Genomic DNA, 26777 nt, shown 5'->3' with positions numbered 1-26777 from the left:
ATTTGTGGAAACAAATTAGGCAGTTTATATTTTCTCTTTATAAAGAAATCTGTAGGTAGCAGTCCAGATATATGTTACTCTATTGTGCTGTTTGGAACCCAGGCTCCTTTATCTTGCTACTGAGCTATTCTTGGGTTGTCTCCTCATTAACACAATGGAGCAAGCATGTTACCTCGGGTATCAATTCTATAATTCAGGAAAAAGGGAGAGGGAAGGCAAAGGACAAAAGGTACATGGCAGCAGAGTCCTTCATCTGTGAGGCATCTTTTCTTGAAGGCCCATCTAACACTGTATACTTAAATCTCGTTGACCTAAACTGTTTTACAGTGCCATTTCTACCTGCAAAGGAATATGAGTAAATGTAGTTCTTGAGAAAATCCCCTAAAAATTCAAGCTATATAAGAGTTAGCAAAGAAGAAGAGGAAAAACTATATCGCTGGGTAGGCAACTAGGTATCTGGACAAGTAATAAAGGTTCTTCTTCTGTAAGACTGCTAATCTCTGAGTTAAGAATGGTGGTAAAGGACCAGGTTTGGTGGAGAAGTTCATAGATAATCTACTAGATGGCTTCAAGCTATGAACTATAACACAAAATTTGAAAATTATGGACCAGGAGTGTTTGATGTTTGTAAAATAAAATGAAGACATTTTGACATCTTGTTTAACAGCATTAAGAAAATGTCATTTATTTGTAAATGAAAGCAGAATCTGTTGGCCGAATTCAAGACTACTTCAGTCCACTTTCTTCTACAGAAGAAAAGTAGTCATAAGACAGGAAATACAGCTAATTAAATAGCACATGTATTTTAATAATGCCTTAACAGATGTGCACCTCCTGTTCAACTGAAATATGTCATTGTTTTCTATTCATTTCAAAAATGGACAGAGGAGTCTGAGTAAAGAATTATTATACACTACTATGGAGTTCAAAAATGTACAAATAAGATGTTCAGTCATAAGCTGGCTGAGGTTTAGGGGAGTGGGAAGAGAAATATTGATTTTGGTTGACAGAGTCCGGGATATGTGGGGTGATGGTGCTGCAAGGCAGATGGTAGAGCCCCTTGGCATGATGGCTCCTGGACTAAGTGACTCCAAGAAACATTTTCACTTTATAGATAAAATCATACATGAACTTTCTACTTTCTTGTTAATTCATACACAATTTGCCACAGAGATACTACATACTTTCACTGACCTCTATGAAATATTTATTGTTGAAATGTGTTCATGGTGTCTTGAAAGAGGTTATACTTATTATTAGTTTACCTTAAAAGGTATAGAGAAGAAATGATTGATGTGGTCATCTACTATACTCCTACACATCAGGTTTCTCTATTAGCCACAGGTCTGACTCTGGTTGTTTCCACTCTTCTCCAAGCAGTGTGTTAAAACTGAAAGGCTTGAAGTATTCCAGATGATGGCTAAATGCAAAGAAAAAGATGGTTGGAATTGAAATGAATTATGCATTTATGAAAAAGCTGTCCTGAAGGGCTATTTATTTTGTTATATCTGTTATAGGACATTCTATTTTAAGAATATCAAAGGTAAGATGTATTCTACATGTACAGTTTTCTCACTCTAGCAATCATTCAACTCTGAAAATATTCACCCATATCTGAAAGCACTCTCGTTTCAGTTCTGCAGATAGCTCCCTCACAGCTGGAGGGAGAAATAAAAACCAACCCTGAAAACCTGACTCATTCCTTCTAGCCTTAAACAAATCATATTATACTCTTACAGATGTTTTCATATTCAAACTTTGATGATTTATATCAGTTATGTAAATAACTGTTTTTTTAAAGGTTTCAGCTCAACAGATTAAAGAACAGACTCCTTTGCCAAAGCAAGGCAGGTTTATGTAAAAGAGGGTTAATTCTAGTTCTTTTCTTGCTAGGAAAACCATTTAACCATTAGGAAGCTTTCTATTGTGGTTTAATGAGAGAAAGGTTAGCTAACGTGCTGCAATGGAACTCTGCTCTGTAGGAAATCACTCTGCCCTAGCCAATGGCATAATCATACTTTTACCTAGAGTAAGCCTCCGATAACCTATACATAGGAAGCCTGAATACAGGAATACATTAGCTTGTGAAGAGCCAGAGAAACATGCCATCTTGATATGTGAGCCCTGGGTGAGTTACATCTAGATTCCTGTCCTACTCTGTCCATCTGACCAGGCGGGGCCAGTTTTAGTCAACCCAGATTAAGCAGTTAAGAAAACGACAGTGAAGGATAAGAGAAAGAAAGGGAGAAAGAGGCTTTTCCTAGAAAAGCAAGGGGAAAAGGGAAAAATGCATCTGGCAGAATAAAGGAATAAGCTAGAAGAGATAAAAAGTCAAGTACAGCGGAGTAAGAGCACGACAGGAAGGGCAAGGGAGAAGGAGAACAGTGCAGCACTTTCCAAGGGTGAAAAGGCAGCGAAATCTGTGTACCAGATTACAAAGCCCACTACGATGTCTCTGTTAGGCTTTTCTAAACACGCAGACTCACAGACTATGTTGGCCACTTGAGTACGCGCTATAGCTGTAGTGCGGGAATCTCAGCTTGCCCCAGGACAGAGGCTGGCTTTCCTCCCTGAGCTGGTAGTGTTTGCAGCAGTCCATGAAGGCTGGCCAGGGCTACATTCTCCTTAAGTGACAGCTTCAGGTGCAAAGAGATCAGACTCAAAATGGGAAAGCATAGGAGATCTCCTGGCTTGTATGCCCGCTGTCCAACAGGAGACCGTATTTCTTGCAATAACTCCCTAGGTATAGCTTCCAGGGTCCCCACAGAGAACATTACTGTTAAAGGGAAATCCCAAAGCTGTGCTGTCTCCATCTATGCTGCCTAGAAATAGAGCTGACATTTTTATCCTCATGAGGTTACCAGGAGAAGAGAACTAGAGAGTTGACTTAATGTCAGATTCTCAAGCAGCAAGGGGAAAGGATTTGCTCTTTGCAAAACCCTTTGCTCACACCAGGAAAAACAGATGCCTCTGGCCATTTCGCTCTGAAAGGGATCATAAATAAACTTACAACCACACTTCTATGCCAGTTGTAGTAATACTCACTAAGCAAGACTTTTCTCACACTGCCATGGAAATCTAAGTGCTCTACTGACAGCAGTGAGAGAGACTATGTTTGTCCAAAGTCAGTCTGCCAGATACTCACTGAAGACCATCAGGACACATAGAACTCTACTTGGTGCTTTTACACGTGTCTTCTTTGACCAAAAAATGTTACTACTACTCTACCAAGAATTAATTTTTAAAAACTGTTATAGTTGGGACATATTTTCATTTATTTCCTACTTACAAATCAGGTTTTTGTCCTTGCTGCAGCTCATGTGGAAGTACAGGGTAAAGAGCTTCATAGCTTCTTTTATCTTTTGATCCATGAATTGCAAATGAATTGAATTTTGTCACATTTGGTGGAAAATAACTCCAAGGAAGATAAGCTCTACCTTCCCATTTTGTCTCTCCTCTGGACGCTTTGAATGATAGATCAAGTTCTTGCTACAGAAACAACATGTGAAACACAAAAGGTAAATTCATATTTATAGTAATATTTAAATATGTATATATTAACATTAAAAAATCTATCTATCTTATACACTTAAGGATTTTGTCTCATATTTTTATTTACTTACTTTCCACACATTTCTTTTTCCAGAGAGTAAAAGCACCAAATGCTGTCCATGGCTGTCAAAATTAAAATTCTTCATGAGTGTTTGAAATAAACATTATTTTCTTCACTATCCTTCATATCTGCCATGTGTATGTTTGTAACTAAATTTCCAAATAATTAAAAGATGCAATATGAATATTGGATAATTACAGGGACAGCCAGCGTGTTCAGTTACTTAAAAATGGCTTCTTTGAGTTTAACACTTTCCAGGCAATTGCCGTCAAATGCATAAAGCTACACATGTTCAGACTCCTTTTTATATTCTTTAAATAGGAAACTATATGAAATACTTCAATTGGTTAGATGCTCCAAAGTATGCAAAAGGGGCGGGGTATCTGGAGTTCATAATAAAACTCGTTCCAAAAATGAAAGTATCCTAAGGGAAGCTGGCACCAATTTCCAGGTCAAAATCCAACAAACATATTAAAGGTTATTTCTATAAGAAAACTGTCTTGAAGCTCATTAGGAAGATGGAAGATAAAAATATAGATTGTCTAAAACTACTTAACAGGTTGAAGACTTTAATTTGTAACTATTTTCTCATACAACTGTCCTCGACCTATCTGCCTGCTGTGTTTTCCTGCTTTCAACCATTAGTTCTGACACTGATGTCACATCTTCAAGGAGAAGCACAACATACTCCCAAAAGAAAATTCTAATAAGAGAGCATAGTTGGGATTATCCATGTCAGTAAGAATCAAAGGATTTCAAATAGTTACGTGAAGCAAATTTACGGTCTCTGGAAAAGACTGTATCTAAACATTTTGACACAGATGGTCTGTTGGGAGCTTTTCAGGAAGGATTTCCTTCAAGAAACTAGTCTAACAGAAAACAAGTATTCTTTTCCACTTAAAAGTTCTCTGCTTCCTTTTATTGTTATTATGCAACCTTAAGAATATCCTAAGAACGATAAAAGTTCTTAAAAATTCAAACAAACATATTCAGGTTGCTTTCCTAGAGGTTAAACTGTCACAGGAGTTGATTGCCTGAAGCAAAACCATGATTCTTGATTATTAACTGTCCTGATGTATCTAAAAACAAACTTTTAGAATTTATTAATTTTATACATTATGGTTATTGAATAATTTCCTAACAAAAGATAATCTAATTATCTGATGTATCTTATGCTAAGTCATCACTTCATAAAAATAAACTGATATTATCATCTAAAAATTTAAACTAAGAATGTAACTTTAGAATTCTAGCAGATTCAAGTTCTTGACTATCTTCTAGACAAGTTGTAAACCTATTTGCCTTAGCTTCCTCACGTGTATGGTGAAATTTTCTTACCTCACATTACAGTTTATGAGAATTAATCATATTTTTCAATAAAAGATTTTGGCATGTTAGTTGAAGGGTAACAAAGATATATAATTACTCTTCTGAAAAATATAATTGTGAACAGCTATATTTTCCACACTAGCATTAGCAAGAAATCAAAATAAGGGAAAAGAAAATGATATCTAAAATCTCATTGAAATCAATTGTTTGGGACTCTGCTCAGTCTACAAAAGGACAAAGGCTACTAGATAACAGATGCTGAGAAGTATTTAAATGTCATTTTAAATGAGTAATGGAAATATAAAGAAATATTTCATTACTAAATATTAACTTAAAATTTCTTATAATTTAGATAACAGGTAGGTATAGATTTACTTTTTGACTTCTACAGGAAAAAAACTGCCAACCAGGTAGAGAGTTCCCAAGGACCAGTTAAATTTGTACAAAAAGAGTCCAAGGTTAATATTTTTCGTAAGTCTAGGAAAAGCCATGTGTGATTTAGTTTTTATCCTTGGCACTGAACATAAAGTGACATAGTATACACTCAGTAAATGAATGATAAATAAAGGAAGGAATACATGAATACATAATTATGTAATATATAAAATTAAAGTTTAATCTAGTTATTAAAAGAATCCCCTAAAAGAAACATTTTCATAAAGTAGTTCACTTCGTTATATCTATATGCCTCCCTTTATTTCTAAATAGTTAATATATAATAATGCAAATTTAGAGTAAATAATGAATATGCCTCTCTTTATTTCTAAATAGCTAATATATAACAATGCAAATTTACAGAGTAAATAATGAAAGAGTTTTATACTAATTTTTCATTTTGCAAAAACACCTTCAAATTTATTAGAAAACCAACTACATTAGTGAATTGAAAATAGTATCAACATAATATTTTTAAAACCTTATATATTCTACATTATACATTTACTTGAAAATAAGGAATTATATATAATTCAGATTAATTCAAATTAGCATTCTGACTAGTTAACTAGAATTAGTGAGCTTTTACTATATCCATGATTTATAATTAGAAAATAATGTGTTCAAAATATGTAGTAGTGAGTTAGAAGAAATATTTTATACTTACGGACAAAGTTCAACTTCTAAATACTGTTCAGTTACGTCATTCAAGAAAAATGCTTCCACAACTTTTGAAAACAGAGATATGACATATTGAGAAACTTAATTTTGCTTCAACAATAAATAATTTGTTTATACCTTTAGAATATAAAGTGAATCAATGCATTATTTTTAATTAAAGCTATATCACCACTAGGAAAAGGGGAAAATAAAATAAATAGACATTGCCTGGAAGAAAAAAGTACATAGAAAATAAATCATCATTTTTCCCCCATATCAGATTGCCATAAAATAAAAATATTAATGAAGCCTAGTGCTGGTGAGGTTGTAAAGAAATGAACATATCACACAGACTCTGAGCTAGTTATCTTCTTCTAGGAATTTATCCTAAGGAAATAATCACACAACTGAAAAAGAAGTTAGATGCTATTCATCAAAGTACAGTATTACTCAAAAAGAAATGGTCTAAATTGTTATCTCCTGTTATGTAAATAAATATCCTATTATATAGGAGACCTGTTAAATTAATTATGGAATCTGTGTATTCCATGTAATAGAATATAATGCAGTCATTAAAATAAAATATACAGTTAAATATTTTTTGATACAGGAAGATATCCATGATATCTGGTAAGTAGGCTGCAGAGCAATAACCAAATGCACATGAAACAAAAATGTGCACATATGCCTGTGCCTAGATGCCTGCAAAACATGCACAAGAATGTTATGGTTGGTTATCTCTGACAGGTGGAATACAGGTTGAGTGATTTCTCTTTATAATTTCCTGAAATTTTCTGAGCATGTTTATTTAAAAAACTGTATAATTATAAAAGTGACACGTTTCTTTTAAATTATTAAAAGAACATAAACATATATCTAAGTAAAAAGTCAAAGTCCTTTTCTTCCCACTTTGCTCTAAAACCTATCAGACTTCTTCTGTCCTTCCATAATCTATTTTACCTGCATAGATTAAAAAAATATATATGGAATCATTTTCTGATTACAACTTGCTTTTTTCACACATACACACACACACACACACACACACAAACTGTACAGCATATAGATACCTAATTCTTTTTAATTACTGCATAGTATTCTTCTATAGAATGTTATGATTTATTCACATAATTCTTTATTGATAGACATTTAGGTTGTTTCTAGTTTTCCATGTGTTATTTTTATAATAATAAGATATAGATATAGCCCCATCCACAACTCAGAGTCTTACTGTTCCTTTTGAAGTCTTTTACCTATGGCAAGGATGGTAGGATGAAGAAGAGATAATAAATGAGAGAAACATTTAGGAGGTGAAACTGACAGGACTTAACAAATAAATCCAAATATGGAGATTGAGAGAGAAGGATATCTTGGAAAGATCTCACATTTCTACATTTGGTGATTCGATGTATTATAGTGCTATTGATTGAGATTGGGCAATTAGTGAAAGAAGCAAGTTTATGAGAGAAGTGGATGAGTTGAGTTTAGGACTTGTTGAGTTTGGTGTCTATAGTACCTCCTGTAGATTACTCACATTACTGTGTACACCAACAGGAAGCTGGTATATACAAGTTCTATAACAATAAAAGACAACATATGTTTAACATATGATAGATTAACACTGACAAAATGCATACTATATAGATTGTACAGAGAAAGTAGATGTTAGTATGGACTAGAAGAGTCATCAAAGGTTTCTTTGAAGAAATGAAACCTGAATTAGACCTTGAATGATGTGCATTAGAGGCAGGGGGACTCGAATGAGAAAAGGTACATGAGTGAGAATATGCACGAATGAGACTATCAGCCTTTTGGAAATCAAGAACTTTTGGTTTAATTTGATAGCTTGATTCAGGAGTACCCTGGAAGCTTATGGGAAGGGTCTGAACCTTATCTTAGGGACAGGAATGATTTGTAATCTAGGAAATGGCATCCTAAAGATTATTTAAGAAAGATAAGTTTGGTGGCTTAATTAGGATTCATTAGAAGGTGATCATACAGCAAACCTGAAACTGGAATTTCATGGCCGGTCTTTTAGCCCTCACTTAATGTGGGAGATTACTTGCCAGTATAAAATAAAAACTACATTTCATGTTTAAGTTAATGGTGTTTTCATAATAAGTGAAACACCCCAAAGCTTCCATAAAGAAGGTTTATAAGGTTAAAGTGGCAATTTGAAGATACTCAAAAACAAAACAAATGCTGAACTCAGAATAGGTAACAGAAGTAAAGGAAGGAAATATAGCAGCAATTAAAAAATCTGGATTTGTAATTGCCATTTTTCACTGTTCTAGTTATATAGTCGAAGTCACATACGTAACGTGAAAAAGTCAAGAGTGCGAGATTGGTAGGAAATATCAGAAACTGCACATGTCAGTTGCTCAGAAGCACTCACTTCCTTACAGCAAGATAAAATAATAGTTCTATGAAAGGTTATTATAAAAAGACTTATGTCTGCAATAAAATACAGGACTTCCACTTACCTTCATAATCCCACAGTTCATTGAAAGGCTTTCCTGGTTCTCCTAGTGGGGCTGGAGGATCATTGAAAAATGGAGCACTGACTTCCATCATCACTCCTCTATCACCTGGATTCAGCCTGACAAACACTGGCTCATGCTTCACTGGAAAACCATCCCAAGTGTGTTCAATTTTAAAATCCATTTGAAGACTCTAATGGGAAAAAATATTAAAAAAAAAAAACCTCTTTAACAATTTACAAATGTTTCCTTTAGAAAGAAATGAAATGAAAATTTCAAAGCCAAATTTCAAAGGTAGGAAGGCAGCAGAGTGACAAGAACAAGGTTCTGAGAGTCAAAAGGCCATTTGTGTTATGGTAAATCATGGACATGGAGTTCTATTATAAAATAGGTAGTTGGATCCTAAAAGCTTTAAGACTTTAAGTCTAGATCCACCTCGAGTTACCTACTAAAAAGTGTATCAAAATAGTTTTTAAGAACTGTAATTAAATCCACTGCAAACTGTTCATGTATTTAACAACTCTAAGCACTATGAGTTTATATGCCATTCTTTGTCTTATTGTAAAATGTGCAGATGAATTACTGGATCCCCTGGGAATCAAGATCTTTATAGTAAAATTCAATTTGATTTTCAAAATCTCTATAAATGAGTGCAAGCATTGCTGTTAGCACCTGTTCTTTTGGCTAAAACTTTTCTTTTTGGGGTGGGAGTGGAGGGGTCTTCAACCATTTGAAGGCAGGCAGAGTTTAATATTGTCTTCCCTAGTCTCAGGGTATGGTTTTTCTTAGCCTTTTCAATTTTTGATATTTCAAGTGTTAAATGACCATTTGCTCGGTTAATCCCTTTTCTCCAACTGAAATATGGGAACAAAATCTGCTATCATTTAAACTATGAAATAGACTAAGTACATCTGATGCAAGCAGTATTTGCATTTTAAATTGTTACTCTAAGGATTAAATGGAAGGACACAGTATTATATTAATAAAATTATGTTTTGTTGAACACTATGGATCAAACACTTTATAAACATTATCTCATTTAATTTCACAAAAACTTGTAGAGGAACTATTACTATCCTCATTACAAACAAAGAAACAGACTTGTCCAAGGTCAAATAGCTAATAAATCAAGAAATAAATCAAGAAACTGAACCAATGTCAGCCATGCTTTCCCAGACTTTGGTACTGAAAACCTAAGTCTTTCTACTGGTTCTTTCTGCCTTTTTCTCCTAAGATTTCTTTGAATATTGCCTGGAAATTACTGCAAGAAATATCAGCTAGACTTCCACTAGTAGGGAAGAGTGCCATGGCTGACATGCCCAAGGGTAGAATGTAATTTTGGCTTTTTGCATAAAATGACCTTAGTTTCTTATCAGAACAACAAATTTATTAATTTGCTTAAAGAACACTCACGTCAATCTAAGCATGCATAATATAACAAAATCAACCTCAAAATTATAGGCCTGCTCCCTAGTTTACAATCTAATCTAAAGATGACATGGACCCAGACAGAGACAATTGATTTTCAGCTCCCTTGGGACACTTAGGATTGTGGAGGCTTTACCCCCACCACCTTTCAATTTTCATTGTTTGCACACGTGCTCATATGAAGTAGAGACAATTCGTTTATTAATGTCTTTTACAAACTGGGCTAGTGGGCATCCATGCAGCATTCCATTCCCTGCCACTCTCTGTTGCCCATACACTGCTGTTTTGATTCACAGCACTTACATTACATGACATATTGTACTTGTTTTATTTTCTCCGCATCCCTAGCTAGAATGCCTGTACGTAACAGGAACTTATTATTTATTTGTGGAGTGAATAACTGTTCTAGTCTCTGGATCTAAAATTTCATGATTCTAAGATTTTATGCAGGAGAAATCAACTGTTAGTGGTATCACTACCTCTTTCAACACTATATACTAGAACAATGGCAAATAACTAAGATAAGACATCATATCTAGAAACTTCCTTTCAAATTAGTTTATCAAAGGTTTATTAGCTACTCACTCTGTTTCAGGCACCATAGCAGGTGCTGGAGAAATAAAGTGTAAGAAAGTCTGTGGGGAGTTGGGGATGATTCTCACGTAGCTAATCAACCAGGACTCATGTCCTAACCAACAAGATCCATTAGCAGTTGGTTCATTTTGCACTCCAATTTAATAAAGGTGGATCCCTACACCAAATTAAGCTTTAAATGAATCAAAGATATAAACATAAAAATCAAACCAAATAAAATCAAGAAAGTAAAAATCGGGAGGTTGTTTTTAAAAGATTATCTTAGAGCAGAAAAAGCCTTTTAAGATATAATCCCAAACCCAGAAGACATTAAAAAACAAACACTGATATATTTGGCTATATAAACATTTTTTAAGAAAAGCAAAAATCTGCCTTCCTCCACCAAAAAAACCCATTACAAAATCAAAGACAGTTTGGGAAAAAATACCTGCAACTCATAGTTCAGACAAATAACTAAATTCTTTAATGTTTAAAGGGCTCCTAGAAATCAATAATGAAAAGATCACCACAACAAAAAAATGGGTAAAGATATGAATAGTCAGCTCACAGAAAGAAAATGCAAAATGTTCAGTTTCATTAATAATGATAGAAATGCAAATTAAACAACAATAAATTACTATTTTTCCCTTAGATTGTCAAGAATCAGAAAGTTTGATAAAATGCTGTGATAATGAGGACGCTGAGAAACAATCAATATATTGCTGTCGGGGCATAATTTGCACAGACTCTGTCAAGAGCAATCCCTCAATATCTATCAAAATAAAAAATGCAAATGACCTCTGACTCAACAATTCTAGTTCTACGAGTTATTACACCTGTATACATTCAAAAAGACATAAGTTATAAAGATATCTACTGTAGTATTGTTTAGAATAACAAAATATCGTAAGCAACTTAAATACCTATCAGTAGAGAACTAGTAAATAAATTATGCTATATCTTACAAGGAAATACCACACAGCAGTTAAAACGAGTGAGGCAGCTCTATATATACAACTAAAATATATTAGGTGAAAAAAGCAAGGTGCAAAAAGTACACATTTACTTAATAAAAAGGAAGAATATTTGCATACATGCTTGTGAATGCATATACTATCTCAGGAAGCATATACAAGAAACCAGTGTGGCAGTGGTTGCCTCTTTGGAGGGGATTATCTGCCTGAGAAAGCTGAGGAAGCAAGATTTACTTTCAACTGTATCCGTTTTTTTAAAATCTATTTGAAGCTTATACTATGATAGACATGCATTTATTCAAAAATAAATTATTAAAAATGTTTTAAAGTCTAATTTTAAGCTGGATCTCTCAAACATTATAGTGACGACCTCTTTTCTCCCTTATGTTACATATGCTGAACATTTCTAAAAAGTCAGAATGAATATTAGGAATATTATTAAAAGAATATATTCATTCAAGGTGAACACCATTCTACTATACAATTTTTATGTTGGCTGTGTAAACTTTCTTAAAAAGAATGTTTATTATTAATCTGTACTTTTCCACATTTTAACTTCTATTCTTCAAATTATTCTTTCATCAAAAAAAGTCGAAAATGATTATTTTCATATTTTACTTGTACTATGGGAAGACCTTTAAAAGGAAGTGAAGGAAGAAAAAGGAGACGGAACCCCGGAGCATTAAGAGCCTAGAGAGCAAAAAAAAAAAAAAAAAAAAAAAAAAAATCCACAAAGGTTAAAAGAAGGAAGTTATGGAAAATACGTTCTCTCAACTGAACGTTTTGTGAGGAAAATTTCCAAATATTCTATTCACGAACGTTTGTTTTCAGTTTTCTACAAAATGATTTTTTTTTTTCAGTTTGCATCTTCCCCGCCCCCACTCCCCGTCTCCCGCGTCCATTTAAGAGAGAAACGGAGAAAGGAGGAAGTTAGCCCGAAAGTGGGAGGAAACTGTGCCGCCAGGAGCAGCTGAAAAATAAGTTGCAAGAGAAAAAGCCAACAAGACTAGGAGAAGGTGGGAGGAACGACAGAGTGGAGAAAGCATTGACAAGGAGGGAACACAGACCGGGAGTCTCTTCTCGGGACACCACTCGCTCGCTCCCTGCGGCCGAGGTCAAAAGACCTGCGGCTCCGCCCCGCTGCCCGCACGCTCTAGGGGAGGGACTTGGCGGACTGAAGCACAGAGACCTGTTGAAGGACCACCGCTGGTCCTTAAAGTCTGAAGACTTAAAAGTCTGAAGACTTTTAATCGTTCCACAGAAGTTTGAGCGGTTTTCTAGAGGAAGAAGGAAGGGTAACTCAGCAATATTTAAAATTGTTGCACAATTTAAAAATCAACTGTAAATCATAAGATTACAATAGAACACGTCTGGCAATAATTCACTTAATGTAACTAAAGGCTAACTGGCTATATAAGCAAAAATTGTAAATTATATTACACTAGCTGTAAATAATATTATCCTAGCCTAGCTGCAAATTATATTATCCTATTGGGAGGTATAAACATAGTGGTCAACGATTCTAACATTGGCACCAGACTGCCTGGGTTCAAATCGAAATTCAGGCACTTTCCAACTGCGATCGTCAGCAAGTTATTGTAAAAGGGATTTAAAAATAGCAACTACCTTACAAGGTTCTGTGAGGATTAAATGAGTTAATATACATATATTTAGAACAGTGCCTAGGGCATAGTAAGTACTAAAAAAAGATTATTATTATTAAAGTATATAGGTTTGCCTAAAGAAAACATTTATCTGTTCAAATCATTAAAATTACCTGTTTTTGAGGTGGTTTTCTTATAGAAAACTAGACTCTCAGACAGGATAGTCTGACCCTTGAGATCATGGAATATGGTTAAGTGCTCTAGAGATATGGTTCTGGTTGCTTCAGTCTTAACTATCCCAGCAGTTTCGGCATCTATCAGCCTATTTTCTTTTTTAAATAGATCTTTATTGGAGTATAATTGCTTCACAATACTGTGTTAGTTTCTGTTGTACACCAAAGTGAATCAGCCATATGCATACATATGTCCCCATATCCCCTCCCTCCTGAGCCTCCCTACCATCCTCCCTATCCCACCCCTCTAGGTCATCGCAAAGCATGGAGCTGATCTCCCTGTGCTATGCGGCTGCTTTCCACTAGCTATCTATTTTACATTTGGTAGTGTGTATATGTCCATGCTACTCTCACTTCGCCCCAGCTTCCCCCTCCCATCCCGTGTCCTCAAGTTCATTCTCTATGTCTACATCTTTATTCCTGCCCTGCAACTAGGTTCATCAGTACCATTTATTTTTTTTTAAGATTCCATATATATGTGTTAGCATATGGTATTTGTTTTTCTCTTTCTGTATGACAGACTCTAGGTCCACCCACCTCACTACCAATAACTCAATTTTGTTTCTTTTTATGGCTGAGTAATATTCCATTGTATGTATGTACCACATCTTCTTTATCCATTCAGCTGTCGATGGACATTTCAGTTGGTTCCATGTCCTGTCTATTGTAAATAGTGCTGCAATGAACATTGTGGTACATGTCTCTTTTTGAATTATGATTTTCTCAGGGTATATGCCCAGTAGTGGGATTGCTGGGTCATATGGTAGTTCTATTTTTAAGGAAACTCCATACTGTTTTCCATAGTGGTTTTATCAATATACATTCCCACCAACAGTGCAGGAGGGTTCCCTTTTCACCACACCCTTTTCAGCATTTATTATTTCTAGATTTTTTGATAATGGCCATTCCGACCGGCATGAGGTGAGACCTCATGGTACTTTTGTTTTGCATTTCTCTAATAATTAGTGATGTTGAGCATCTTTTCATGTGCCTCTTGGCCATCTGTATGTCTTCCTTGGTGAAAAATCCATTTAGGTCTTCTGCCCATTTCTTAATTGGATTGTTTGTTTTTTTTGATATTGAGCTCCATGAGCTGTTTGTATATTTTGGAGATTAATCCTTTGTCTGTTGTTTCATTTGCAAATATTTTCTCCCATTCTGAGGGTTGGTTTTTGGTCCTATTTATGGTTTCCTTTGCTGTGCAAAAGCTTTTAAGTTTAATTAAGTCCCATTTGTTTATTTTTGTTTTTATTTCCATTACTCTAGGAGGTGGGTCAAACAAGATCTTGCTGTGGTTTATGTCAAAGGGTGTTTCTCCTATGTTTCCCTCTAAGAGTTTTATAGTGTCTGGTCTTAAATTTAGGTCTTTAATCCATTTGGAGTTTATTTTTGTGTATGGTGTTAGGCAGTGTTCTTCATTCTTTTACATGTAGCTGTCCAGTTTTCCCAGCACCACTTAGCCTATTTTCTTATTGTCTCTTTCACCCAAGGCAATGTGAAATTATTGTTTCTTTATAGGATAATAAATTAATAACTAAATCATGTATAAAGTATTAAACTTCTCACAAAAAGGTAATAACTTAAAGAATTACAATGCTTCCAAATGGAATTGCTCTGTGTCCTAGTTGCTGAGAGTTACCAAAACTTTAATAGGATCTATGGGTTTAATTCAGCAAGGAGTCACTACACCTGAGTGTCACAGCTACTCTGAGAAGAGCATGCATATTCTACAGGTTTAAGTAAAGTTACTGTAATTTTCTCCCAGTCTGCAAGAGCAGATATCACACTGGGGTGTTGCCATTATTCAGATATTTTCAGTTAAAATATTAAGCTAAGCCATATGAAATTTTGGAAAAAATCAACAATTTCACATGGTTCAGCCTAAATATATTCTGCTTATTACATACTTTAAAAAACTTTCTTGGGGGAAAAACAACTTTTGTGTTTAACAGAATGATTATTTTTGTTTTATAAAAATCACTTTTGGTGGGAGAGGGAAATGGGGAGTTGTTGTTCCATAGGTACAGAGTTTCAGTCATGCAAGATGAAACCGTTCTAGAGATCTGCTGTACAGCAATGTGCATAGAGTTAACAATACTGTGCCTGACACTTTAAAAATTAAGAGTAGATTTCATGTTATGTATTTTTTACTACAATAATTATAATAATAAAAAGATAAGCTTAAAAAGAGAGATTGAATTTCTAGGCCATCCTTCTCTTGGTTGGTCAAATAAACATAATTATTAAGAGTTTTTAAAAAATCACTTTTTATGGCATTTAATAATATCAGACAATGTTAAAAAGAAGTTTTGATCCTAGCTTAAACTTCCAACTTTGTATTCTTCATGATGCTTTCCCCACAGTACTTGGTACTCAATGTCAATTTACTGCATACATTAATATTAGTGAAATCTATTAATTTTTAGGGCTTTCCTTATTGCAGAAATATATCAATATAAAAAACATGAATTAGTGACTAGATAATGGTTAAACACATACTAAGTACTTTTCTCTCCTTCTCATTCCTTGTACTCAATTACGGTAATAGATACTTCCTATGCACACACATTCTTTAAATTAATTCCTTCATCAGATACTTATTAAGTGCTCATTGTGTTCCAGGTGCTATGATGGAGCCTGGAGTCAAAGTACAAAACAATATGATAGACACTGCAGGAAGCAGCACGAAGTAAGTACAAAGGAAGCACCTACCTTGGGGTAAGTGGGTAGAGAACAGAAGGGAAGCTTTAAGAAGGAAGAACACTAGAGTGGATAAAGATAAGTGAAATCATAGCAACTTTGTTCCTTACAGATGAAAATTATTTTGAAAGTACTTCATTAAAATTCAACCAGTAAAAATCTTGTAACCAAAAAAAAAAAAAAAAGCCACCAAGAAACAAACCACCACACCTCAAAACTGAAAAACTATATAGTTTGTATTGACCTTGACCATCTAGGCCAAATAATTTAAGTACAGAGATAAAAACTCCAATTTTGGATATTTAATTTTTGCAATGTGAAGACCACCTCATCATTTACATCCAGAAAGTACTGTTTGCTTTCACCCATACTAATATCTTATCAACTTCTAGTGTAAATGTAGAGTTAAGTTTATGACTACTTGTTTGGTGCCAAGTTAAATCACCCTATGACAGTATGCAAGGTTCAAATGTAGGGGAAGATACAAACAAGTCGTTGGGGAGTCAGAGAGACATTCCTGAAGAAAAAGCCACACACTGACTTCGAAAAAGAGTTGGGAGTTTGCACTTTCAATTTTTCCTTCCAACAAGTTTTTGTGTTAACTTCATGGCCACTAAAAACCAGATCAAGTTCAATCTTCACTAACTCAAAGCTAAATTAAAGTTTTTATAGTTATTAGATGTGCCTCCATATGTAACAACCAGTCTTTAGGGGAAGGTCTATCTCATTCTCTTAATAGTGAGTATGGAGAAAACCTGTAACAGGACTTCGACTACCTAACTGGATACAGCTGGACGCATTTAAAAAATTTCTTAATACATTCTGCTAACATTACTTTGTTTATATAACACTATAAGTACAAACAACAAAAACTTCTTAAACTGTTAAAAAGAAAGCTAAATCGACTACTTCTACCTGTCTATTTAGAAACTTTACCTCAACCCATAAAAACACATATTTGATTAAAAAGCACTAAAACTGGTGGCTGGCTTCAAGTTAACGTTTTGATTGCTGGGATTGAAATTTCCTCTAATGTTAACTTTTAAAAATAATGATGAGCTTTAAATCCAGACATAATCATTTTTTAAAGATGGGGATTGTAATCGGTATACAAATGTAAAGTTTTACCTCATTATTTCTTGCAAAAAATGTGAATTTGTCTTTCCATCTTTTTTTGAGGAATCAAAGTTATCTCTAAAGAAATAACTGCTGAATTTGCAGGATCTTTGGAGTACTTCTAACTACATGTCTTATTGCCACGCGGTTAACTATCTAAACAACAGCTGTGTCCTTTCTCCAAAGACCCACGTACTTAGTTCCTGGGGATTACCAAATTCATACCCAGAATCCTCCACAGCTTTGGAGGTAGACTCTGAAGACGCCAGTCTGGGTTCAGACCGCAGACGCAGAAACCTACGTGCTTTCCAACCATCCATCCGCTCTGGCCAGCGAGTTCTCCCAGTCCGGAAGTGTTAGGTAACAAAGATACGGGGGCATTTAAAATATGTAGTTAATGCCCTATGTTTACATTTTTGGGGTTTTCTTTTTTAAAAAGGAATAAAAGAAAAAAACAAAAAAAACCGCTGGGCCCAGCCATCCTAGGACACGGGCCCAGCAGCTTATCCGCCGCCACACAGGTGGCTCAGCCGGCTGTCACCCAGGTTTCCACAGCTCCGCCCATCGCTTGACAGACAACCAATAGCGTGAGAGAACTCCAGGAAGCGCGATTACGTAAACGCAGACGTCTGCGTGATGACGCAAGCGGCGTCACCGTCTCCAAGGAGCGGTCTGGGGCACCGGTTTCAAAGTCGCAGGGCGGGCCGAGTGGACTTCCGCTGCTTGGCCCGGGCTTCTCGGCAGTCCTGCAGTCGCTCCCCGCTCCGCCAAGGACGCCGCCACCCGGCTGCCCGCCAGCTCTCTCGGCGCTCTCCTGAGTGGCCCAACACGACCCCGACTGACCCGCGGGACGCCTGTACATCCCTGGTCCCACCTGGCTGGGATTCGGGTGAACGCGGGACAGAATTCACCTGGCGGGTCCCCAGCAAACCTGAAATCTTGTGTCTCGCTTGAGCGAGGGACTCGGCTGGGACTCGGGAGAAGGAGGTGCGGCGGGGCTGTTGACGCCACGTGAGTAGGATGCTGATTACACCGCTCAATTGGTAGACAACCTCCGAAGCGTTGCTTTAGATCTGTTTTCCCGCACAGCGAGCTTTGTGCCTTTTTAGGAAAAGTAAAGGTGGTGAAAGCGTCAAACAAATTGTATCCAAATGGCCACAGAAATCGACTTTCTGCGAGATCAGAGTAAGCTCCACATTCCTTTATCTAGAATTCTTACATGTAATGTTTAATGTCGTCATCGTTGACTAGTATTTTCTGAATGCCTGTTGGGTGCATGGAAATTTGTAAAAACTTAAAAGAAGATAGCTGCAGAAAAAGCTTGATGGTGTATATGAGGATATGTATACATTTCAGCAGAACCGTTTAGTAAATACTGTTAGGTTCCTTAAGCTTATGTGGGACTCTGCTACATGCGTTTTTGTTATGCTCCTCGCATGCTCTGGAGAAATTAGAGGGCTAATGGCCAGGAAGAGTTTCCAAGTCTGCAGTTAGAACCTAGAGAGACAGCTCTGGCCATTTGTTCAAAAGATGTTCATTGAGCTCCTCCTGTTTCTATTATGTGCCAGGCGCTATACCAGCATAGCTATTACAAAGATGAGGAAGACTGTTCTACCCTCAAGAATTTAATTTGAGGAGACAAGTATATAAATTCCATAAATACACTGAAGTGGCAGCAACTGACAACTCTTTTGCCTCAATTTCCTCACTTGAATGAGGAAATCATTTGAATCATTTGAATCATTGTTCAAATGAGTAAATGACCGTTAAAATATGAATAGGATTTAGAATAGTATCTGACATAGTACTAAACAAATATTAACTCTTACACGGTTATAATTTACTGTGGTCAAGGAAGGTGCCATTTGGGCTGAAACTTGAAGCAGTAATATAAATTTACTAGATAAAGAACTGTGTAGTCGAGTAGAACAGTATTTACAACATTGAAGGGATTAGGAATATACTTTGTTAGAAACTTTTAAGAAGGTTGGTTTGAATGGAATATGATGTATATAGGGAAATGGCAAATGGAGCTGAAAGGAAAGAATTTGGCTAGATAGTAAAGGACCTTGTTTGCTGTGTGTTTAGGAGTTTGGACCATTGCACAGGTTATAGGAATCACTGAAAGGAATTCAGTTGGGAGTAACCTGATCAGATTGTGATTTATTTGAAAAGCCCAGTTGGCTGTTATGAGGAACATGCATTATAGCAGAGTGCAGTTAGGCAATTGTTGTCATTATCCAGGTAAGAAGTGAACTAAGATAGGTTCAGTGAGATTGGAGATGAAGGGATTTGGAAGAAAGAGGTACAGGGTAACTCAGGTTTTTGGCTTGCTTGAGCAATGGAGAAAGTAGGAAAAAAGTGGTACATTCCGTTTTGGAAGCATCATAGACCAGTGGTTGAGAACTCAGCCTCTGGATTCAGTCTGTCTGGGCTCATATTTTAGCTCTCTTTCTAGGTCTTTGACTTTGGGCAAGTTACTTAGCTTCACTATACCTCAATTTTTTCATTTGTAAAATGGGTATAATAGCACAATAACCCTCATGGGGTTGTTGTGAGGATTAAATGAGATGATGCAAATAAAGCACTTAGCATGGTGTCTAGCACATTTTAAGTGCACAGTTTATATTACCTAAAATCATTAATGACATAATGATACTATAACATTAGCATTATTTCTTAGGTTTGAAGTGGGAATATCCCTTATCCCATAAGGAGGACTAGCTGGCCACCATCTGAGTGGTGTGGGACAAGAATTGGTGTTGAGTAGTTTGGTTGGGGTGGGGAGAGTTCCTGAGGCACTCATAAACTACGAGTTTTAGAGGAATTCACCAGCAACAATTCTTAAATAAAACTGAAGTCCAAATACCAGAGAGAACAATAGAAGCATAGTAAATTATTTCTTGAAAAATGAGTTCACCAGAAGACAAGGGCATGGAAGAAGGGAATCCTCAGACAGAGGGAGAAGAAGAAGCAAAGGCTCGGAGGCTTGAAATAACTACTTATTCAGGAAATTGGAGCATGGAATGGTAGGGTTTGCATGAAGAGATGAGAAGGAGTGTTAGACGTCTGTGAACCTCCCCTTTTTTCCTATAACTGGACCTCACATGCCAGGTATAGCTGGTGGGTGACCCCATTAGTTGACCAGCTGAACACCAGTTCAGGTAAATGTAGAAAGCTTACCCTTTTCCCACTTACCTCTGACCTTATCGTCATTGCCTTCTGTTGATTTTGGCCTCCTTTCATTTGTCCTAGCATATTTGCCTTACACCATTCTTCTACCTCCATCTGATAAAGGAGACATGATAGTCCTTAAGGACCTGTTCAAAGAGGGACTTGTATATTCTTGCCTCCTTTGTCAAAGATAAGGTGACCATATGTGCGTGGGTTTATCTCTGGGCTTTCTATCCTGGTCTATTGATCTATATTTCTGTTTTTGTGCTAGTACCATACTGTCTTTTTTTTTTTTTTTTTAACATCTTTGTTGGGGTATAATTACTTTACAATGGTGTGTTAGTTTCTGCTTTATAACAAAGTGAATCAGTTATACATATACATATGTTCCCATACCTATTCCCTCTTGCATCTTCCTCCCTCCCACCCTCCCTATCCCACCCCTCCAGGCAGTCACAAATCACCGAGCTGATATCCCTGTGCTATGCGGCTGCTTCCCCCTAGCTATCTACCTTACGTTTTGTAGTGTATATATGTCCATGCCTCTCTCGCTTTGTCACAGCTCACCCTTCCCCCTCCCCATATCCTCAAGTCAGTTCTCCAGTAGGTCTGCGTCTTTATTCCTGTGTTACCCCTAGGTTCTTCATGACATTTTTTTCCTTAAATTCCATATATATGTGTTAGCATACGGTATTTGTGTCTCTCTTTCTGACTTACTTCACTCTGTATGACAGACTCTAGGTCTATCCACCTCATTACAAATAGCTCAATTTCATTTCTTTTCATGGCTGAGTAATATCCCATTGTATATATGTGCCACATCTTCTTTATCCATTCATCCGATGATGGGCACTTAGGTTGTTTCCATCTCCTGGCTATTGTAAATAGAGCTGCAATGAACATTTTGGTACATGACTCTTTTTGAATTATGGTTTTCTCAGGGTATATGCCCAGTAGTGGGATTGCTGGGTCATATGGTAGTTCTATTTGTAGTTTTTTTAAGGAACCTGCATACTGTCCTCCATAGTGGCTGTACCAATTCACATTCCCACCAGCAGTACAGGAGTGTTCCCTTTTCTCCACACCCTCTCCAGCATATATTGTTTCTAGATTTTTTGATTATGGCCATTCTGACCAGTGTGAGATGATATCTCACTGTAGTTTTGATTTGCATTTCTCTAATGATTAATAATGTTGAGCATTCTTTCATGTGTTTGTTGGCAGTCTGTATATCTTCTTTAGGAAATGTCTATTTAGGTCTTCTGCCCATTTTTGGATTGGGCTGTTTGTTTTTTTGTTATTGAGCTGCATGAACTGCTTGTAAATTTTGGAGATTAATCCTTTGTCAGTTGCTTCATTTGCAAATATTTTCTCCCATTCTGAGGGTTGTCTTTTTGTCTTGTTTATGGTTTCCTTGGTTGTGCAAAAGCTTTTAAGTTTCATTAGGTCCCATTTGTTTATTTTTATTTCCATTTCTCTAGGAGGTGGGTCAAAAAGGATCTTGCTGTGATGTATGTCATAGAGTGTTCTGCCTATGTTTTCCTCTAAGAGTTTGATAGTTTCTGGCCTTACATTTAGGTCTTTAATCCATTTTGAGCTTATTTTTCTGTATGGTGTTAGGTAGTGATCTAATCTCATACTTTTACATGTACCTGTCCAGTTTTCCCAGCACCATTTATTAAAGAGGCTGTCCTTTCTCCACTGTATATTCCTGCCTCCTTTATCACAGATAAGGTGACCATATGTGTGTGGGTTTATCTCTGGGCTCTCTATCCTGTTCCATTGATCTATCTTTCTGTTTTTGTGCCAGTACCATACTGTCTTGATTACTGTAGCTTTGTAGTGTAGCCTGAAGTCAGGGATCCTGATTCCTCCAGCTCTGTTTTTCTTTCTCAAGATTGCTTTGGCTATTCGGGGTTTTTTGTGTTTCCATACAAATTGTGAAATTTTTTGTTCTAGTTCTGTGAAAAATGCCAGTGATAGTTTCATAGGGATTGCATTGAATCTGTAGATTGCTTTGGGTAGTATAGTCATTTTCACAATGTTGATTCTTCCAATCCAAGAACATGGTATATCTCTCCATCTATTTGTATCAACTTTAATTTCTTTCATCGGTGTCTTATAATTTTCTGCATACAGGTCTTTGTCTCCTTAGGTAGGTTTATTCATAGATACTTTATTCTTTTTGTTTCAATGGTAAATGGGAGTGTTTTCTTAATTTCACTTTCAGATTTTTCATCATGAGTGTATAGGAATGCTAGAAATTTCTGTGCATTTATTTTTTATCCTGCTACTTTACCAAATTCGTTGATTAGCTCTAGTAGTTTTCTGGTAGCATCTTTAGGATTCTCTATGTATAGTATCATGTTATCTACAAACAGTGACAGCTTTACTTCTTCTTTTCCGATTTGGATTCCTTTTATTTCTTTTTCTTCTCTGATTACTGTGGCTAAAACTTCCAAAACTATGTTGAATAATAGTGGTGAGAGTGGGCACCCTTGTCTTGTTCCTGATCTTAGTGGAAATGGTTTCAGTTTTTCACCATTGAGGACGATTATGTTTTCACCATTGAGACCTTTATTTTGTTGAGGAAAGTTCCCACTATGCCTACTTTCTGGAGGGTTTTAATCATGAATGGGTGTTGAATTTTGTCAAAAGCTTTCTCTGCATCTATTGAGGTGATCATATGGTATTTCTCCTTCAGTTTGTTAATATGGTGTATCACATTGATTGATTTGCAAATATTGAAGAATCCTTGCATTCTTGGGATAAAGCCCACTTGATCATTGTGTATGATCCTTTCAATGTGCTGTTGGATTCTGTTTGCTAGTATTTTGTTGAGGATTTTTGCATCTACGGTTCATCAGTGACATTGGCCTGTGGTTTTCTTTCTTTGTGATATCTTTGTCTGGTTTTGATATCAGGGTGATGGTGGCCTCGTAGAATGAGTTTGGGAGTGTTCCTCCCTCTGCTATATTTTGGAAGAGTTTGAGGTAGGTGTTAGCTCTTCTCTGAATGTTTGATAGAATTTGCCTGTGAAGCCATCTGGTCCTGGACTTTTGTTTGTTGGAAGATTTTAAATCACAGTTTCAATTTCAGTGCTTGTGATTGGTCTGTTCATATTTTCTCTTTCTTCCCGGTTCAGTCTCAGAAGGTTGTGCATTTCTAAGAATTTGTCCATTTCTTCCAGGTTGTCCATTTTATTGGCATAGAGTTGCTTGTAGTAATCTCTCATGATCCTTTGTAATTCTGTAAGTGGTTCTGGGAAAACTGGACAGGTACATGTAAAAGTATGAAATTAGAACACTCCCTAACACCACAAAATACACAAAATACACAAAAATAAACTCAAAATGGATTAAAGACCTAAATTTAAGGCCACTATCAAACTCTTAGAGGAAAACATAGGCAGAACACTCTATGACATAAATCACAGAAAGATCCTTTATGACCCACCTCCTAGAGGAATGGAAATAATAACAAAAATAAACAAATTGGACCTAATGAAACTTCAAAGCTTTTGCACAGCAAAGGAAACCATAAACAAGACCAAAAGACAACCCTCAGAATGGGAGAAAATATTTGCAAATGAAGCAACTGACAAAGGATTAATCTCCAAAATTTACAAGCAGCTCATGCAGCTCAATATCAAAAAAACAAACAACCCAATCCAAAAATGGGCAGAAGACCTAAATAGACATTTCTCCAAAGAAGATATACAGACTGCCAACAAACACATGAAAGAATGCTCAACATTATTAATCATTAGAGAAATGCAAATCATAACTACAATGAGATATCATCTCACACTGGTCAGAATGGCCATCATCAAAAAATCTACAAACAATAAATGCGGGGAGGGTGTGGAGAAAAGGGAACCCTCTTGCACTGCTGGTGGGAATGTAAATTGATACAACCACTATGGAGAACAGTATGGAGGTTCCTTAAAAAACTACAAATAGAACTACCATATGACCCAGCAATCCCAGTACTGGGCATATACCCTGAGGAAACCATAGTTCAAAAAGTGTCATGTACCAAAATGTTCATTGCAGCTCTATTTACAATAGCCAGGACATGGAAGCAACCTAAGTGTCCATCAACCGATGAATGGATAAAGAAGATGTGGCACATATATACACATGGAATATTACTCAGCCATAAAAAGAAACGAAATTGAGTTATTTGTAGTGAGGTGGATGGACCTAGAGTCTGTCATACAGAGTGAAGTAAGTCAGAAAGAGAGAAACAAATACCGTATGCTAACACATATATATGGAATCTTAAAAAAAAAAAAAAAGTCATGGAGAACCTAGGGGCAAGACAGGAATAAAGAAACAGACCTACTAGAGAATGGACTTGAGGATATGGGGAGGGGGAAGGGTAAGCTGTGAGAAAGTGAGAGAGTGGCATGGACATATATACGCTACCAAAAGTAAAATAGATAGCTAGTGGGAAGCAGCTGCATAGCACAGGGAGATCAGCTCAGTGCTTTGTGACCACCTAGAGGGGTTGGATGGGGAGGGTGGGAGGGAGGGAGATGCAAGAGGGAAGAGATATGTGAACATATGTATATGTATAGCTGATTCACTTTGTTATAAAGCAGAAACTCACACACCATTGTAAAGCAATTATACCCCAACAAAGATGTTAAAAAGAAAAAAAGTGATTGTGTTTCCTCTGCTAAAAAAAAAAAAAAAAAGAGGGACTTTTATATCAAACTAAGGAGTGAAAAATTCATTATTGTAGTGGGTGTTATAACCAGTAGGGATGGATTCTTTTTCTTTCTTTCTTCCTTTCTTTTCATTCTCTTAAGAGTGTCTTTCACCGAGCAGAAGTTTTTAATTTTGATGAAGTTCAATTCTTCAATTTGTTCTTTTATGGATGTGTCATATCTAAGAAATCTTTGCCTTACTCAAGGCTACAAAGATTATCTTCTATGTGGTCTTCTGTGGTCTTCTAGAAGTTTTGTAGTTTTAGGTTTTACATTCAAATCTATGAAACATTTTGAGTTAAATTTTGTACAAGGTGTAAGGTAAAGGTCAAGGTTCACTTACTTTGTATATGGATGCCCAATTAAAAAGACTGTCCTTTCTCCATTAAATTACCTTTGTATCTGTTAAAAATCAGTTGTACATATTTGTGTAGATCCGTTTCTGTTCTGTTGATTATCTGGAAACCAGTATCCTACTCTCTTGATTATTACAGTTTTATAGTATGTCAGATAGTGTTGGCCTTTCAGATTTGTTCTTTTTCACAGTTGTTTTGACTATCATAGGTCCTTTGCACTTCTGTATACATTTGAGAATCAGCTTGTCAAGTGCTACAAAAAAAGGTGCTGGGATTTTGATAGGCATTGTATTGACTTTCTTGATCAATTTGTGTAGAATTCATTTAATGATATTGAGTCCTCTGACAAATGAAAAAATATATGTCTTGATTGATATAGCTCTTCTTTAATTTTTTCTTAGTAATATTTTATAATTTTTAGTATATAGGTTTTGCACATATTTTGTCAGATTTATCCCTGTGTATTGCTGTTTTTGATACTGTTGTAAATGGTATTATTCTTTTACTTTCAATTTCTGAATTACCATTGCTAGTATATAGAAATACTTTTTGTGCGTGAGTGTGTGTGCGTGAGTGTGTGTGTGTGTGTTTTACCGTAGCATCTTTGAAAGCTCGCTTATTCTAGTAGGTTTTATATGGAGTTCATCAGATTTTCTGCATTGACAATCTTTTCATCTGTAAATGGAGATGGTTTTACTTCTTCCTTTCCAGTCTGGTTGCCTTTCATTTCATTTTCTTGCTTTATTGTGCTGGCTAGAACCTTGCGTACATTGTTGAACGGAAGTGGTTGGAGTGGACATCCTTGTGTTGTTGCTGATTTTAGGTAGAAAGCATCTGTTTTTCAAAATTAAATATGATACTAGCTGTAGTTTTTTCATAGATGTTCTTATTAGGTTGAGGATGTTCATTTCTATTCCCAGTTTTCTGAGAGTTTTTATCAGAATGAGTGTTGGATTATTTTTCCAAATGCTTTTTCTGCATTTATTGAGATGAACAGATGTTTTTTCCGTTTTTAGTTTTTTAATAGGGTGATTTATATAGATTACTTTTCAATGTTAAACCTGCCTTTTTGAGAGAAACTCTTCTTGGTCCTAATGTATTATCTTTTTTATATATTGTTGAATTTGATTATCTAAAAAGTTTATTTAAAATCTTAACATCTGTGTACATAACACCTTTTTAAAAAAAATTTTTTTTGTCGCGTCACAGCATGTGGGCTCTTAGTTCCCCAACTGGGGATTGAACCTGGGCCCCCTGCCTTGGGAGCGCAGAGTCTTACCCACTGGACCACCAGGGAAGTCCCTTGAAGCCTTTAAAAACAAAAAAATTTCTAATGTCTTTGTCTGGTTTTGGTATCAAGTAATGCTGGCCTCAGAATTACTTGGAAA

The 26777-nt window shown here is 36.0% G+C and overlaps 2 protein-coding genes across 8 annotated transcripts in view; one reads left to right on the top strand and one right to left on the bottom strand.

Moving 5' to 3' along the window:
- The window catches only part of C5H4orf33 (chromosome 5 C4orf33 homolog), a 55299-nt gene extending 37653 nt beyond the window's left edge, over positions 1 to 17646 (bottom strand). Inside the window, exons 1-6 of one of the 3 annotated variants that reach the window (XR_009519619.1) lie at positions 17447 to 17646; positions 8521 to 8710; positions 6045 to 6105; positions 3624 to 3675; positions 3290 to 3489; positions 1266 to 1420 (exon numbers count right to left, since the gene is read on the bottom strand). Coding sequence is in view for 2 of the 3 variants with exons in the window: in XM_060012986.1 (XP_059868969.1) it covers positions 1315 to 1420; positions 3290 to 3489; positions 3624 to 3675; positions 6045 to 6105; positions 8521 to 8710; positions 17447 to 17461 (624 nt within the window). In the remaining variant the exon portion in view is untranslated. Of the gene's footprint in view, positions 1 to 690; positions 1421 to 3289; positions 3490 to 3623; positions 3676 to 6044; positions 6106 to 8520; positions 8711 to 17446 lie in introns of those variants that run through there. The other 2 variants (XM_060012986.1, XM_060012987.1) reach the window with 2 other exon arrangements.
- A 175-nt stretch (positions 17647 to 17821) lies between these two features.
- Positions 17822 to 26777, top strand: part of SCLT1 (sodium channel and clathrin linker 1) — a 264343-nt gene continuing 255387 nt past the window's right edge. For 4 of the 5 annotated variants that reach the window (XR_009519466.1, XR_009519467.1, XM_060011869.1 and 1 more), the window contains exon 1: positions 17822 to 18330. Coding sequence is in view for 2 of the 5 variants with exons in the window: in XM_060011869.1 (XP_059867852.1) it covers positions 18297 to 18330 (34 nt within the window). In the remaining 3 variants the exon portion in view is untranslated. The remainder of the gene's footprint in view (positions 18331 to 26777) is intronic. The other variant, XM_060011870.1, reaches the window with a different exon arrangement.

This window comes from Delphinus delphis, chromosome 5 (assembly GCF_949987515.2).
Source record: "Delphinus delphis chromosome 5, mDelDel1.2, whole genome shotgun sequence".
NCBI classification, from domain to species: domain Eukaryota; kingdom Metazoa; phylum Chordata; class Mammalia; order Artiodactyla; family Delphinidae; genus Delphinus; species Delphinus delphis.
The sequence above is the reverse complement of the archived record's forward strand: the minus strand, read 5'-3'. Positions and strand labels throughout refer to the sequence as shown.